This window comes from Myodes glareolus, chromosome 11, assembly GCF_982192425.1.
Source record: "Myodes glareolus chromosome 11, mMyoGla1.1, whole genome shotgun sequence".
Lineage (NCBI taxonomy): Eukaryota > Metazoa > Chordata > Mammalia > Rodentia > Cricetidae > Myodes > Myodes glareolus.
The window spans coordinates 15,810,567-15,828,186 of record NC_142036.1 but is presented as its reverse complement, the minus strand read 5'-3'; the positions used below and the strand labels follow the sequence as shown (position 1 = coordinate 15,828,186).

The 17,620-nt window shown below is 48.0% G+C and overlaps 1 protein-coding gene across 2 annotated transcripts in view; it reads right to left on the bottom strand.

The window, feature by feature from the left end:
* The window catches only part of Cdc42bpb (CDC42 binding protein kinase beta), a 100,919-nt gene extending 87,109 nt beyond the window's left edge, over positions 1-13,810 (bottom strand). Inside the window, exon 1 of one of the 2 annotated variants that reach the window (XM_048431346.3) lies at positions 13,307-13,810. In XM_048431346.3, the coding sequence (XP_048287303.3) occupies positions 13,307-13,481 (175 nt within the window). In that variant the 5' untranslated portion in view covers positions 13,482-13,810. The remainder of the gene's footprint in view (positions 1-13,306) is intronic. The other variant, XM_048431347.3, reaches the window with a different exon arrangement.
* Positions 13,811-17,620: the final 3,810 nt, after the last annotated feature.

The window sequence follows — 17,620 nt, the reverse complement described above, 5'->3', positions numbered from 1 at the left end:
AGATCCCCCTGCCTCTGCCTCCATTTCACCACAACTCCATAAAATTCTAAAAAAATAAAACATCAATAAAAAAATTCCTGCATTCCAACTCCAGCATACAGAAACTATTAGAATAAGGGAATTCATTCAGCAATCTGTAGGGCTCAAGATCAATATACAAAATAAGCTGTATTTTTAGATTTACAATGAAAAATCAAAAAATAAAGTTGAGAAAACAATTTCCATTTATAATGGAGTGGAAAGGGAATCCTGAATTGTGAACAAATGCTGAATTGAATATATAATAGTCAGAATAACAGGTTTATGTCACATATGTTGACAGTCTCTGTGAACAGGAAGATAGGTGCTCATCAGCAGACAGCCTCACTACCCTCAGGATGCAGTCCTCCAGGCAGACCATGCAGTCTCCTAGTCCCACCGGGAACCCAGGGAACCCCAAGTAGTCGAACCATCTTAAAAAGAACAAAGCTGGAGCACTCAAGGTCCTAATGTCAGCACCTGACTACACAGTAACAGTATCAGTGAGCTACTGAGACAACTGCATAAACAACAAAAGGAGAGCTGAAAATTTACAAACAAACCCACACATTTACAAATGACTCAACTCTCCTACAGCTGAGCAGAACATCTGAAAGGTCTCAAGGGAGGAAGGGTTTCTTTTGACTGGCAGTTTGAGAGGATCCAGAGCGGATGGCGGTGAGACTTGGGAGGTTGGTTACACTGCACTCCAGTGGCAGTCAGGGAGAAGGCGAACTCGGGAGTGCACCAGGCAAGGCTCATCCCTAAGTCTCAGTGCTGACAAACTTCTTCAGAAAGGCCCCAGCTCCTCAAGATTCTACAGTCTCCAAAAACATTGACACTAGTTGGGGACCAAATATCCAAACAAATGAGTATACGGAGAATGCTTTGAATTCAAAACACAGACTCCAAGATCATTCAGTGGAGGAAACTAAATTGTTCAACAAATGGTTGAACTGGATATTCATAGACAAATAAACGAACATATAAAAAGGTAATCGAAGACCCAAATCTAAGTGATAAAATGATAATATTTGTTTTAAAAAAAGGCAGCCTAGGCACAGTGGTCAGATCTCACCTCAGCCCCAGCAGGCTTATGCAGTATTGTGAGCTACAGCCGCAGATGCTGAGCACAGGGGAGAAGGTGTGCAGTTCCATCCTCAGAGGGGTGATGCACACCTTTAATCCCAGCACTCAGGAGGCTGAGGCAGGTGGATCTCTCTGAGTTTGAGGCCAGCCTGGTCTCCATAGTGAGTTCAGAACAGCCAGGGCTACAGAGAGAGACCCTGTCTCAAGACATAATAAGGCTGGTACAGAAGTGAGTTCACAGCCTGCCTGAGCTAGCTACATAAGAAAACCATGCCTGAATACAAACTAACCAAAAAAGGAAAGAGGGAGAGGAGAAGGCGAAGGAAGGGAAGCAAGAACAGGCGCAAAACTTTGTGACTTCAGATTTGGAAATGACTTTTTAGTTGTGAAACCAAAAGCAACTAAAAAAAAAGAAAACTGGACTTCATCCAACTTAACCTTTGCTTCAAAAGACAAGGGGGAAAAGCAAACTGAAGTCCCAGAGACCAGGAGCAATTATGTGTTTGATATATATATCCTATAAATGACTCAAAACTCAACAATGAAATTTGATTCAATTTTCAATTCGCAAAGAATCTGATTTAAAAAAGACAGATGGACAAACAGCCAACAGACAGAGGAAAAGGTATGCAACATCACGAGCCACTAATGAGAAGCACATCATCAAATCAACAATGAGGACCTGCCCACACCGATAAGCAGAACAGACTGCATGCAGGAGGATGAGACTAGGGCAAGCCTGTGCTGCTGTCAGCTGCCATGAACAACAATCTGGACGGTCCTCAAAACACCAAAAACAGAGCTGCCATCCCACGACCCAAGAGAAACAAAAACACATGTCCACACAAGAGCTGTACACCAATATTATAATACATTACTCCTAATAGACAAGAGAAAACCAAATGCCCATCGATTGATGAACAAAGTGTGGATTTGCTGTACAATGGAATAGCAGTCAGCGATGAAAAGGAAGGAATGAATATCATAGGAGGAACCCTGAAAACATGCTAGTGAAAAAGCTAGGCAAGCCGTTCTCGGTTAGTTCACCTTGTACTAGGGCGGATGAGACAGGAGGTTCACCATGAGTTTAATACCAGCCTGAGATACAGAGCAAACCTGAGGGTTGGGGGTTGGGGGTTGGGGGTTGGTGTTAACCACAGTGTAGCATAAACAAATGTGTAAGGAAGTAGCTCGGTGACTGCTTGGAGCTAATGTGGCAGAAGGCCAGCTGGGGGTCACTAGCTCACACTAGCTTCCCAGTGAGGCAGTGAAATGCTCTGCCGGTACATGAGCAACTGCACAACTAAGAACTACTGAGCTGTATACCTGGGGTTGTGAGGGTTTTCTGTATACATTTGTGTGGTGTATGTGTGTACAATGCATGCTTGTGTGGTGCATGTGTGTACAGTGTATGCTTGTGTGGTGCATGTGTGTACAGTGTATGCTTGTGTGGTTTATGTGTGTATAGTGAGTGTATGCTTGTGTGGTCTATGTGTGTATAGTGAGTGTATGCTTGTGTGGTCTATGTGTGTACAGTGTGTATGCAGGTGCATAAACCCCATGTGTGAGCAGGTGGCAGCTAGGGGTCAGGTGTCAACACCTCACCTGCTCCTTCTCAGGCAGGGGTCTCTTACAAAATGGAGCTCACCAATATGGTTTAGCTAGCTAGCCATCAAGTGTCCCCACACCAGCCTCCTAATCCTCCAATTTCTATCTCTCAGCTCTGATATTAGAGATGTGTACCGCCCCACCTACCTTCAAAGAAAAGAGAAAGGAAGAAAGGAGGAAGAAAGGAAAGAAGGAAAAAGAGAGGGAGAAAGGGCACCCTTGAGCCCCCTTGTCTTCTTGGCCACCAGAGAAAGCAGGAACTGCCAGACACCCTTTTGAGACTTTCAGCACAGCCTGGTGCCCCTCCATCCTTCATCCCTCTTAGCTGTCCCCCCTCAATCTCTGTCTTCCAGTGCAAGTCTGACTCCCTTATGTCCATTTCCTCCTTTTACTCAACCTGGGTTCCTTTCAAGAAAATGGATTACAATAAAAACTGAAAAAGCAATGTATCCAAATCAAAGGGCAGAGTAAGCACAAGACTCCAAGGCCATGTGTGCAGGGTCACACATAGTACACCCTTCACCTACAGTCAGAAGACTCTACCCACAGCTACATACATGTGCAGGGCCACACACAGTACACCCTTCACCTACAGTCAGAAGACTCCACCCACAGCTACATACATGTGCAGGGCCACACACAGTACACCCTTTTACCTACAGTCAGAAGACTCCACCTCAATCTGAATATGCAAGCTTCATAGGGATTGAGTCTCAGAGACAAGCCGAGCTTCTGGAGAACAGGAATTTTGTTCTGTTCACCAGTGTAGTACTGGCAATCCTGGGTCCTTCATAATATTTTGTGGAGATAGGGATATAGTTCATTGGTGCAGTGTGACTAATATGCATAAGGCCACAGCCCTGAAAAAAATAACCATGGGATGAGAAATGAGAAGTAACAGCAGCCTGGCCGTGCGCATGCAACTCTGGGAAAGCTGACTGACAAGCGGACGCTAGCAGAGCTGCAAACCTGAAACCCGTGTCTGTGCTTGAGGCAGTGTGGGGCGATCACCAGGTTCCACCACAGAGCTGAGCAGCAATGGCAGAAAGCGGGACTGGCATCGGCCTGTAGCTGTTCCTCAGTCTGCCCTACCCACCACCCTCCTCCACTTCACCTTCCCAGGCTACCACAGCTACTTTCCACTTTGCTACCAGACAGAGAAGGGAGTGCCTCTCTGAGGAAACTTTCAAGACAAAGAGAAAATTATGCTAGCAAATTACCAAGTTGTGGACTGTCAATCACACTGACAGGTCACATCCTTTGTATTCATTTGTTTGTTTGTTTGTTTGGATTTTATTGGACTGGGTATGGTGACACATGACTTTAGTCCCAGTACTCACGAGGCAGAAGCAGGCAGATCTCTGTGAGTTTGAAGCCAGCCTGGTCTACACAGTGAGTTCCAGGACAGCCAGGGCTGTTATACATGGAAACTCCCCCCAAGGGGGTGTTTATATGAGTCTGTATGAGTACATGCCACAAAGTGTACTGATGTTCACACAGAAAAGAACATCAGATCCCTTGGAGCTGGAGTTACAGCCATCTGTGAGTCACCCTACGTAGATGATGGGAACCAACTGGAGTCTTCTAGAATAGGATGTGCTCTCTATATTGAACATCTCTCCAGCCTCCACATCCGGTCTCTTAAAGGTGAGACACAAGGTTTCCAGTCTGTCAGTGATACTGAGTTCTAATCAGACAATATATAAGTACAGACAGACAGACAATCCAAACCAGAAGATGTGGGAAAAGAGCCTCTCCAAAGACCAAAGCAAGGACAGGAAAAGAGGAACCTGGAGACAACTCCTGAAACTAGAGAGTATGTGACCTCAGAGCTGTGGGGTCTGAAACCAGCCTGGGCAACCCGGTGAGACCTGTCTTAGGGAGGGAGGGAGGGAGGGAGGGAGGGAGGGAGGGAGGGAGAGAGAGAGAGGGAGGAGGGAAGGATGGGGATGGAGAGGGTTCAGAGCGTAAAGAGCAGCTGAGCAAGCATGAGGACCTGTGCTCAAATCCCAGCACCCATGGAAAAACTGGCATGACACAGACTGTAACCCCAGCATGGGGAGCAGAGGCAGTATATCCCTAGAGCTCACTGCCCAACTAGTCGAGCAGTTTGAGAGCTCCAGGTTCAGTAAACACACTGTTGTGGTGGTGATATCATGTTTGTGCTCTAACAAATAAAGCTTGCCTGAAGATCAGAGTGCAGAGCTAGCCACCAGTTAGCCAGAGAGGCCAGGCAGTGGTGGTGCACGCCTTTAATCCCAGCACTCAGGAGGCAGAGGTGGAGGGATCTCTGTGAGTTAAAGGCCACCCTGGGCTACACGGGAAATTGATCCAGTCTAAAAGAGAAACAGAGCCTGGCAGTGGTGGCTCACACCTTTAATTCCAGTACTTGGGAGTCACACACCTTTAATCCCAGCACTAGAGAAGTGGAGACAGGAAGGGACATAGCTGCATAGAGAGAGGAATATAAATCGGGAGGAGACAGGAGCTCACTGCATTCAGTCTGAGGATTTCATAGAGGTAAGAACTAGCGACTGGCTGCTCTGCTTCTCTGATCTTTCAGTTTTCGCCCACTAATATCTGACTCCAGGCTTCTATTATTAAGACCAACTAGAAAATGCACTACAGACTGTTTCAAAAAATACAGTAGAGAACAATAGAAAAGACATCCAATGTTGATCTGTAGCCTCTACACAGGAGTGTGCTCACATATGCACATTCACATACACACAGAACACACACACATACATCACACAAAGAGAAACAAGAATGAAAAAAGAAAATATCTGTGCAACAAATATGTGTGCATAAGTCAACAAAAAACATAAAAATGTTTAGAAGATATTACCTTCATAAAGCAAAAACAAGATGTTTAAAAAGAACAAGAACACCTAGTAAATAAAATAAAAACCTAGTATGAAATTAAGGTCTGTTGACTGAAACTCAAGCAAAAAGGCAAATAATTCACTCCAATCACATAAAAAACTTTCCTGTCTTAGAAAAGATGCCCTATTAACCCTACTGTCTATAGGTTAGCTGTGACAGGGCTCACCTATGGTAAGAACGACAACACTGAATATCAGTGTAAGCCAAGTTATGCAGCAGTGTTTGGAAAGGGAGACGGAAGGCAAAGCCTGTCTCCAGGGCAGTGGAGGAGAGGGATGCAGGAGTCCTGAGACACTGGAGCAGGTGGTGATACCCAAAGGAAGGTTGGGAGCACCTAACAAGCATGCTATGTGGGAGGAAGTGAGCCAGGGACTGCTAAATACACAGCCATGGACACCCAAGGGTTTTCCATAGTAACCCCCACCCTACCGCCTGAGATCCAAGGGCTGGCCACCACCTGACAGGCCCAAATCCTAACACTTTTTTTCTTTTTAGTGTGTATGGGTGTTTTGTGGGCATGTGTATTTGCATACCACACGTGGTGAAACCCTCAGAGGCCAGAAGAGGGCATCAGATCCTCTGGAACTGAACCCAGGTCCTCTGGGAAAGCAGTCAGCGCTCTTAACCACCGAACCGTCTCATCTACCTCTTCAGCCCTGGTCACTCCTAAGAACAAGGTGTCCTACTAGTCCTGGACCATGACATCCCGGTTTGACATGCTACTGAATGCAGCCTTGGCTCCATGTTTCTCAGTTTTCATCTCCACAGCTAGCAGTGAAGTGTGATCCTATCTCATAAGCAGAAATAGGAGACAAAAGGAATCTGAGGTAGAGGTAGCAAAGAGGCTGCTGGTTTATGTTTCAATTCCACACCTCTACTTGGCTTTACATGAATGGACCACACTAACGAAGGTAAATTTAAATGTAAAGAAAATCACTCCAGGGTATCTTACCAGAAATGTTAACCTAACTTTTAAAACTAGGATTACACAGGTCTTTAAGTCCATTTTAAACTCTCGCACTGACTGGGATTCAGACAATTTAACAAGGCAACATTATGAAGCATTGCAAGAGGTTTTAAGAGAAAAAGTAATGACCTGAAAAGCAAGAGTTTTTTGAGACAGGGTTTCTCTGTATAGCCCTAGGTGCTCTGGTACTCACTCTGTAGCCCAGGCTGGCCTCAAACTCACAGAGTTCTGCCTGCCTCTGTCTCCCAAGTGCTGGGATTAAAGGTGTGCACCACCACTGCCCGGTTCCTGCAGAGGCTCTTAACATTGGAAAAGCACCCACTTACATCTAGGGTCAAGAGCTTTAGCTAAGCCAGGGCCAAAGGGAACCCAAAGAAAAAAGCTAAAAATCAACCAGCAACCAGAATCCAGGAGGCCCAAGGACAACTGTAGTCCTGAGTGAGAGTCCCACAGGGCTGAAATGAACTACAGGGAATGTTTATAACCTGTTCACTCAAGGGAGAGGAGCATGAACCGCGACAGGTTCCAGAGTCTCAAAATTCCTGTCTGGAAACCACAGGAGTCATGGACTCAATGAAGTTAGGATCAGCAGAGAGGGAGAAGTATCACAAGAGCTCCAATGCAGGACAGAATTTGAATGAAATAATTCAAAATTTCTGAATTTTTAACACATTCCTAAGAACAAAACAAACAAACAAAAAAAAACAACAACAAAAAACAATCCAAAGTGCCCAATAATCTTTTTTGGACAATGTTCATCTAAAAACAGTTGTCAGTTACCCATCAGTCAATGAAACAAACCAAAACCTAATTGTCAACACAGACTGTTTAAAATCAAACTCAAAGGAACAACCTATACCTCATAGGTAGTATCTATTCTGTTCGTGCATACAAGAGCTTCTTCTGGTAGTTTGTTGGCCGTCCTGGATCTAACTTTGTAGAACAGTCTGGCCTCAAACTCAGAGATCCCCCTGCCTCCGCCTCCTGACTGCTGGGATTAAAGGCGTGCGCCACCACTGCCCAGCCTTTTCTGGTAGATTTTAAAACTAAATAAATTGTGAAAAATTTACTGTGAGGAGCTATAGTCCCTCCCCACAAAAGGAAAGAGAACTGTCCTAAATACATCACACTGCCAAAACACTTAGGACTTTCTACTGAGGAACATGGCTCTTCCTTCAGTAAGGACAGGTATGAGATCTCACGCACACCTCCTGAGATCCTGTCATTACACAGTATCCCAGGAATCCAGAATAAAATCTCAGCAAAAGCTGGGCGTGGTGACCCATGTCTGTGATCCTGCCGTGACCCAGCACAGGACAGAGGCAAGAGATTAAAAGTCCAAGGTCATCCTTGTCTACACAGAACTCCAGGCCAGTTGAATTACGTACCACCACCACCCCATCTCAAAATAAATAAAAGTTAGAAATAAGTAAGGGTCAGTGAAATGGCTCAGAGGGTAGGTAAAGGTACTCTGCCACCAAACCTGATCTTATATTTAATCCCCAGGGCTCAGTTGTGGGGAGAGAGACAGGATTCAAAGGCCTTCTTTTGACCTCCACACATGCACTGTGGCACTGATGTACCCACCCATCCACACACAGAGTAACATTTTTAAAAATAAATAATTAAACATCAAAGTGGAAAAGGACCCAGGTGTGTCTCATCACAGATTCAAACAGGATGACGTGGCTATGCTGTTTCAATGTTCAAAAGTTCTTTCTGGGCCCAGGGTCTCCCGTACCTAGCTACACAGTCAAGGTTGACCTCCTCAGCACTAGGCTCACAGGTAGCCACCACCAGGCCAAGTTTACAGGAACAGAGACTGAAACCAGGGTTTCACACGTGCCAGGCAAATACTCTACCAACTGAGCCAAATCCCTCTCCAGTTTTTAAATTCTAAAAAAGAAAAGAAAAGAAAAGAAAAGAAAAAGGTAAAACCTATATTTGGTCTCATCTCTCATCTAACAAGAACCTATTAAAGTCACCAGTCTCAAAAAGAACTTTCTGGGGCCAGTGAGAAGACTCAACAGGTAGGGCTCTCCCTAGGAATCCCAATGACCTAAGATGATCCCCAGAACTCAGAGTGGAGGGGGAGAGCTCACCCGCACAAGCTGTCAACACGCTGACCGCCACACCTGGTGGCATATATGCATAGTCACAAAATAGATAATTTTTTTTAAATTTAAAAATATTTTCTCCTCTTTTTTCAAGACAGGATTTCTCTGTGTAGCCCAGGCTGCCCTGGAACTCACTCTGTAGACCAGACTGGCCTTGAACTCACAGAGATCAATCTGCCTCTGGTTCTGGTGTGCCTTCACCCTCTTTAACAAGAAACACACTGGATCTCCTTAGCCCGTTCTTGCCCACTTGTCAGTTGATCACACATTTCTGATGCCCAGCTAGGCAACCTGGGCACCTGGATCCTGACAAGAAGCAGGAGCCAGGAGAGCACCCACCTGCCAGCTCTATAGCAGGCTCAGCTCTGTGGTGTCACTGCCCATGGCATGGTGTGAGGAGGGACAAAGCAAGACCGCCTGTTAATGTTTCAGTGTTTCCACTATCCCATCTCACGCCTTCAACCCACGGTCAATACCACTTCAAAGAGCTATTTATAAAAATCGAAATTACACGAGCCTTTTTTTTTTTTATCATGCAGTCCCAACATTTCCCTCCAATTTGGAACTTTTTAAAAGATGTTTCTTAAATCTCTTATTTTAAAAAGTATTTTCACTGGGAGAAACAAACAAAAAAAGACAGAAACATTGCAATTTTAGCCAGGCAGTAGTGGTACAAGACTTTAATCCCAGCACTTGAGACAGGGGCAGGAGGATTTCTGAGTTCGAGGCCAGTCTGGTCTACAGAGGGAGTTCCAGGAGAGCCAGGACTACCTGTCTTAGGGGGAAAAAATTTCATGTTCCACTGCTGTAGGATATTTGTACACTGTGTGAGGATGTATTACTGTGACTGGTGTAATGACAAGCCGAACGGCAGCATCTACGCAGGAGGTATAGGCAGGACTTCCGAGCAGAGAGAGACGGAGGTGGACATGGAGGGAGGTAGGACATACAGAATGAAAGGTTAAAAGGCATGAGGCAAAACATAAATTAATATAAATGGGTTAATTTAAGTTATAAGAGCTAGTGGGACAAGCTTAAGCAAAGTCGCCATTCGGGAGCTGGCAAGACAGAGAAAGACTCACTATATTCCACATACATCTTATTCAGAGAAATCTTAAGTTATTCGGTACCTGATGCTTAGCACTATCAGGTCTTATTTACTAAACACGGTGGCCCTTACCTGGTCATACTGGGCTGGGCACATAGCTCAATCAAGAAGAGAAAATATGGTCACACTGGTGTCGAGAAAACCATTAAGTGGGATGGGTGAAGCAACTTAATGCAAAAGTGGTTGTCATCAAGCTTGACGACCTGAGTTCCGTCCCCAGGACTCTCACCTGTCAGATGCCCTCTGACCTCCACACATGCACTATGGCACACATCCCTGTGTGCACACAAGATTAAAAATATATATATTTTAAAGGAGCTTGAGAAATGACTCAAGTTAAGAGCATTGGTTACTCTTCTGGAGGATTAAGGTTTAACTCCCAGTACCCACAAGACAGCTCACAGCTGTCTGTAAGTCTAGTCCCAGGGTTTTGACACCCTTTTCTGGCCTCTGAGGGCACAGCATACATACGGTACACATACATTCATGCATATTAAACACCCATACATTAAAACAAAGGGGGTGGATAATTAAAGACATAAAAATCTGCTTAGTGGGGGTGATGGCAGACACCTTTAACCCAGCACTCAAGAGGCAGGGGCAGGCAGATCTCTGAATTCGCCTGGTCTGCACAGAGAAACCCTGTCTTAAAAATCCAAAAGAAGAAAAAAAAAAACTACAAGGAACTAACTAACCAGAAGGATAAAAAGATTAACTCTATTTATTAAGGGGTAGCACACAGCAAGAGAAGATGCCCGACAGGGAACTGGGGAGCCATGACTTTTGTCTCCTGGTCTATAAGCCACACAGAGGTCTGTGCAGTGAGGCACGCTGGGATTCCAAACAACTGCTCTTTCAAACTGCACTCTGAACTGTGAAAAACTACTCAGCACGGGAAAACACACTTTGATGTAACACACACAGAGGGAGCCAGCACACTGGGTGCTTGTATGTGTTACTATTTACCAGTGGGGACTTTAAAGTGTTTCATAGGCTGTGCTTCAAACACTTTCTTATTTACATTTTTTGAAGAAACACACATGCAAAGTACAGTATTTCCAACTTTTAATTACGGTCTGGAATTTCATAGAGGAAAGCAATCAAAGGATAAACACAATCAGAGGGAAGTAAAGTCGAACTCCCACAGAGAGAGCTGCAGCGACGCATCCAACACAAACACGGTGGCGATGGACGGCAGGAATAATCTTTACATTTCAAAAACATTTTATTACTTTTATTTCCCAAATTTCCTCAAAGGTTTCCCTTAAGTTTCTTAAGGGCTGAGTCACCCGTTTCCCTTCCCAATCTCAAGAATCCTATCTACTCGTCACTGGGTACTCAGCAGGACTGGTGTGGTGGAGGAGAGACTGGCTCTCTGCATTTTCAGTGCTGTCAGAGACTTTGAAAGAGGCAGAATGAAGAACCCTAAATCTCAACAAGCCTGATGCTTCCTAAACTGAAGCCCCTTCACCTACCAGAATTCTAGAACAAATTTTTTAGAAAGGCCATTCTTTGCTTTGTCACCAACACACCTAGACAATGCCTGCACATGCGTTTTTCCTGGTGACACACCACTTCAATGTTACAACAGTGTACACGGCGATATACATAAGAGTACACGCACTCTAAACTGTGTTACCACTTCACTAAAATTCTACCTTGTATCTAACAGACCATTCTGTTCTGATTTGTTTTATGTTGTTGTTTATGGAACAGTCTCTCAGATAGCCCACACTGGCTCCAAACTCAAATGTAGCTAAGGCTGACCTTCAAGTCCCCATCCTCCTGTCTCTACCTCCCAAATGCTGGGATTAGGGGTGTGTCACCCAGTTTGCTCTTAATTAAAAGCTTACACCACTGCAGGAACTGAGCTAAGAGGATAATTTATTTGTAATCACAATTTCCAAGGGCCAAAACATAATTTCAAAACTATGCTTACACTATAGCACACAACTTCTGTTTAGATTTGGAAAGGTCAGATCTTACAAAATCTGACCTCTTCACATGCTGAGAAGAGCTTCCTCCCGGGAAAGTCTGGAGTGCCGAGTGGTGAGCACCCACTTTCTGGCCCATCCCTACCACGCACTGTGCACGGCCCAGGCCAGAGGACACCTGGACCACACCCCATTGGGAAATGAGCCTTCCCTTTGCTGTCTCCTCTCATTGCTCACTCACAGGCCATGCACCAGCTGAACCTGACTGCGGACTTATCTGGATTTCAAGACCCAGTGCTCAGAAAAGAATGACAAATCCAATATTGAGAAGTCTCAGATTGCAGCATGCACTAAAGACCTCACTTTCAAAGCAACTCTGAAGTCAGTACATTATCCAGCTGGAAATCATGTCACTGATAAAGGTCCCCGGAAAGCCAGCATTCCCAGCTAAGGGCTCAGCCCTCTATGTAACCAAAAGCAGAGGCCCCACACAACAAAGCCCCAGAGTGTCCTGAGGCAGGGGCCCTCCTCCAGCTGCTCTCACATGCAGCAACATCTGACTGGCAACCAGACAGAAGTAAAGACTACCGTGACTCCAGCTCTGATTCCAGTCACCACTGTGAGCGCAGGAGGCCTCCGTGTGGAACGCATTTCCTCCTGTAAATATCAGCTTTATCGGTCCCAAAGATTAGAGATGACTGGTTCAAACTGCACAGTCCTAGCCCAGTGACGAAAGCAACCCGAGGGGAAGATTTAGAGTCTGACCCGAACCTAAGCCTCATTTCCTCCTGCTCAGTCAGTCCTTGTGAGGGAACTGGGGGTCTCTGGGGAAATGAATGTAAGGGAGGTATGAAGCAAGTGTTTCACCTTACACTCTACCCTGTCTGGGAAATTCCCATCAATAAACAAGCATTTGTCCCAATGAAGCACAATAGGTTATCCGACCTACGATTACTGCATTCGATTCCTAAAGGAACCGGATACCAAGGTCAGATGAAGAAAAGTTAAGTGACAGTTCCAGCTGCCCACCCCCTCCAATATCACAAGAGTCTGCCACGATTATAATTCGGGAGTGGGAGAATATCTACTTGCTCTTCTATGGTGTATTTGAAATAAAGCTTTTAACAGTAAAATTCGCTTGGGGTGCTAAAGAAAGGGGAATGCCCAGGCCCTGGACATCAAGGGGATGTGGACAGGCTGTCACCTGGGTGGAGCTCTCGGAGCTGGGCTGCCGGGCGAGGCATTTGGAAGGCCCACCGGGCGGGGGCGGGAGTGGAGGAGATGCAAAAGGCAGAGGGGCTGCCCTCCCACCCGGCAGAGCAAAGGGCTGGAGGGGTAACTCCAGGCCCGACTATGGACCCCGAAGGCTAGTCCCGGGCGGAGACAGGGCGGATGTCCCAGGGAGCGCTGCAGGAAATGATATCCAGACACGGAGGGTGGGTCTAGGAAGCGGCCAGGGCGATGGCCGGGAGTGGGGGGAGTGCGAACGGAGGATGTGGCTCCGGAGCGCAGGACCAGGGAGGCCCGACGCGAGTACGAGGAGCGAGAGGCGCGGAGGGGCGAGTGGCACCTTACTCACCCCACTCGAGGAACTCCGCCACATACTTGTCGCGGCGCAGCGCCGAGTGGCTGCACTCGGTGTAGAGGCACACAAGCACGTCCAGCAGCGTCTCCACGCTCAGGGCGCTCTCATTGCGCCACGGCCCGTCCAGGAGCAGCTGCTCCAGCTTCTTGAGCCGCACCTTGGCCGACATGGTGTCGCGCGGCCCGCTCCCCACGCGCCGGCCTCTCGCCGCCCGTGCGCCCCGGCGTCAGGGCCAGCACTCCCCGGCCCAGCGGCCGCGCGCCCCGGCGTCCAGTAGCCGCAAAGTCCTTGTCGTCGCAGCCGGGCCTAGGCCGACATCTTGGGCTCCGTCCCGGCGGCACCGAGTCTGGGGCACCGGGCCCCGCGGGTCCATGGGCCGATCTCCTCCCCTAGGCGCCGCCCGCACGCCCGCACGCCGTCCCCGCCCTCAGTCGCCTGGCCGCGCCCTCGCGCGCGCCGTCGCCGACCTGGACCGCGGCGGAGCCGAACACAGCAGAAACCCGGCCGGCGCCCGAGCCCCGACCTCAGCCCGGCCGGCCGCCCAGCCCGCGACCTGCAAGCCAACCAGGGCGCGGCCAGCGCCGCGCAGCCAACCACCGCGGGGCCGACCGCCGCCGCGCTGACCTCAGCGCGACGCCCCGCCCTCAGCCCGCGGCTCTTTGGGCCTCGCGGTTCGCCGTAGGAACGGTGTGGGGCGGGGTGCCGAGTGCGAAACCGAGATTGCGGGTGGCGCACGCGCAGAGGAGCCCGGGCGGGGCGCGGAGCTGCGCGCTATGTGTCCGGAGTCCCGTATTTCGGCTCCCTTCCCGGGACTCCGGGACCGACCATCGTGGTCTAGCGGGGCATCTGTCTGGCGCGACCCCAGGAGCAGCTCTGCTGGGTCTTGGTTGTCGCGTCCGAGCTCGTCCGAGCTGTAACCCGACCGAGCCCTGTGCCCGAGTGCGCTCGCCAGACGCGGGCGGGGCACCTGCCGGAAGGCTCAGGGATCCGCTGGACGCGCGCTCCCGCCCCCCCCCCCCCGCACGCGCCCCTGGGAATTCGCAATACCCTGCCTCGACTCTTGAGATTCTACCCCCTGACTGATTAGGGTGTCGGCCTAGTGCGCTGAGAATGTTGTCTGCAGGCGAGACGCCGCCTTTAGTGGGATCGGCGGCCGGAAAGGTTGATGTAGAATATCCCTTACGACAAACCCCGGGCCTCTGCAGAGGATCCCTTTGTGGACCCCGGGGTTGCTTCAACAGAGTGAGAGCTTGTGCCTCAACGGGGGCAGGTTGGGTTTGGAAGCCGGAAGCTGAGTGGCGCCTGAGGCAAAACGCTCGGTGGAAAGACGGCCGCCGAACGTCGACTCCAGCGCAGGAAGCGACTGAAGGGTCCCTGGAGCCTTCTGAGCTGCCGGGAATGATGTATGGCTTGGTTGGGGTCACAGAAGCACATGTCTAGCCTTAGTTTTTAAAACGCAGGCAAAATGGCCCAGTATAGTAGGTTGGGTAGAGCGACCCCTCATCATAGCGGTGTTATCGCGAGGGAATCTATATACATAGTGTATTCACGAGTTACTGCATATATTTGATGCCCAGTTTTTAAAATTTTAAAAGAAAGGCCAAGAGGATCGCACTACCCAAAGCCAGAATCTGAGTACTGTTTGTAAGACAAAGATCCAAAATAGTGTGACCAAACAACTGAATTCCTTTACTGACAGAACCTATGATTCCTCTTTGTCCCATAAGTGTCCCCATGAGAGCGCGTCTTCTCTGACTGGCCCTGTCAGCCTTCCAAACCCTTGCATTGGAGTCCCTGAGCCCACTCTCGGTTGCTTGCCTCTGAAGTATTTAATCCCTCTAGATTAGAACTTCGTACCTGCCCCCCACCCCCGCCTGTGCCATCAGCAGTGCCTCACCCAGCTACCTCTGCTGTGTCTGTTTATCCCAGATTTGCTTCCATGCTGCCTTTTGGGCCGCCTCACAGCCCTGAGACAGATCCGCCCCAGGTGACTCTAGACTTCCTCTGAACTTGAAACAGTGGGTCCATATGGAGTTTGCTCACTAGCCTGGAGCCAAAAGTAAAATAACTAAACAGATATTTCTGTTCCTCAGTTTCCTCGAATGTAAAAGGGAGTATCTTCTGTGCATCTCAGAGAGTTTGGTAGGGGCCTTGTGAGTAATAAACACCCAAGGAGCACTTGCCCACTGCCCTGTCATTGACTTTGGTGGCTGCAATTGGGGCATTTGGGTTAATATTTTAGAAAACAGAAAGTTTGTGACCAGTTGATGGGTAAGACAGCCTTGGGTACTGGCTCTTGGCCCCTAGATGGAGTTAGCCTAGCTATATCGTCTCTGGCATTCATGAGAACACATAGTAAACTGTGTGGACTTGCCAATGTTTTTATGAGCTTTTAGATCAACACACCAACCCTACTCCAAGCTAGCCCATCCCAGCACTTCAAAATGTACACAACGTAGTAACTTCATGCCACAAGCAAAGACTTGGTCCAGAGTGAGGGAAAGGGTCCCAAGCATTTCCCTTGATAATCTACATAGGCAATCTGGAGGATTAACTCTGAGGTCTTGAGAATTCCGCATCCGCACAGATGATGTCTAAACAAATGAGGGTGGATCTGTGCCAGTGAAACTTTATTTCCAGAAGTCAGTGGTTTGTGGGGTTAAGTTTGCTGACTCTTGCTTCATAGTACCGGCTTTGACAGTGGGATTCCAGGCCCAGGGACAACCCTTGTTTGGGAAGAGGGATCTGACTACAGGCAACTAAGTTTCCTTTTCTCTGTAAATCAGTGTGAGAAAGTTTGTACCTGAAAGTATCCTTTCAGATCACAAAGAACAGGAGATAACCCCAAAGAGAAAAGAACAAATAACAGGAACAATGAACTATACAGGAAGCAAACACAAAGAATCAATAGGCAGATGAGAATTTGCTTGATCTAACTCGTGTTTAAAAATAAGAAAAAAAAATTTAAAAACCCTCCCAAACTTCTGCTTCCACGTAAGATGGAATGGGCCATAGAGGTTCAGGCCTTAATTCCAGCACTAGGGAGACCGAGGCAAGAAAATGACTGGGAGCTCTAGGCCAGCTAGGACTGAGAGTGAGACCCTATCTCAAAAGGTCCGGGGGAAGGGAGATATGGTTAGTTGGTGGAGTGTTTCTTAGCATGTGCCAATTCCAGGGTTCTGTCCATGGCACTGTGTGTAACCAGACATAATGGAACACGCCTGCAATCCCATAATCCCAGCATTCTAGAGGTGAAGGCAGTAGGACCAGAAGTTCGAGGTCCTCCTTGGCTACATCAAGTTCAAAGACAGAATATGTAAGACCCTGTCTTAAAAATCCAAGGGGAGACAAATCAGAATTATTCTTTTACGTAAGAAAAATACAGATAGGTTACATGAAATAAGGAATTCTGTGACCATAAAAAACAGCTGTCTTTCTACAGAGAGCTGTGATCCTTCTCCCTGAGATATGACTGGCCAGAGACGAATGTTCTGAGCCATCCAGGAGAACTGGGGTGGAGCCTGGTAACCCTGAAGCTTGAAGATGATTGGGGCCAAGGAGACAGGCACAGCTCTCAGGATGGTACCTGGCTGTAAGGATACTCCACAGAGCACCAGGGTGCCTCAGGAATCCAGTGGCCTACTTACCAGTGCTCACAGGGGAAGAAAACATCCAGTGCCAGGGAAAGAGGCTTCCAAAAGATTAGAGGAACAGTATCTGGTGCACAAACAGACAAAAAGGATAATGTTGTTTCCCACGAACCAGACTAGAAAACCTCATAATTCACAGACACTGAATGCTCAGGAAGGCTGCTGAGTTCAGCAGCTTTCTGTCATAGTGGGGGAAAAATGGCGGGAAAGCGTCTTTACATCATGGCAACCAGAAAAGAGGGAAAGGGAGAGGAAAGAGCAAGTGCCCAGCATACCCTCCATGAGCATGCCCGCAGTGACTTCCTTCCACCAGCTAGGCCCCATTTCCTAAGGTTCCCATCGCCTCCCTCCCACTAATGCTACCAGCTGGTAAGCAGGCAGTCCACATGCGTGCCTTGACAGAGCCTTCAGATGTCAACCCAATGACAAACAGTTGTGCCTTATGGTGGGATCACCACTCTAGACCCCCTAGATAAAGGCCTAGATTGAATACTTGGGATTTGGCTTCATGTAGAGCTCTGGTCTAGCAAATGTGAGGCCCTGAGTTCCGTCCAACAGAGGAGGGGAGAGGACGGGGGAAAGAGAGGCACTAGACAGAGCATACTTCCATGTCTGGCTAATAACTCATCAAAACAAGACAAAGTAATAGCAAAATCTT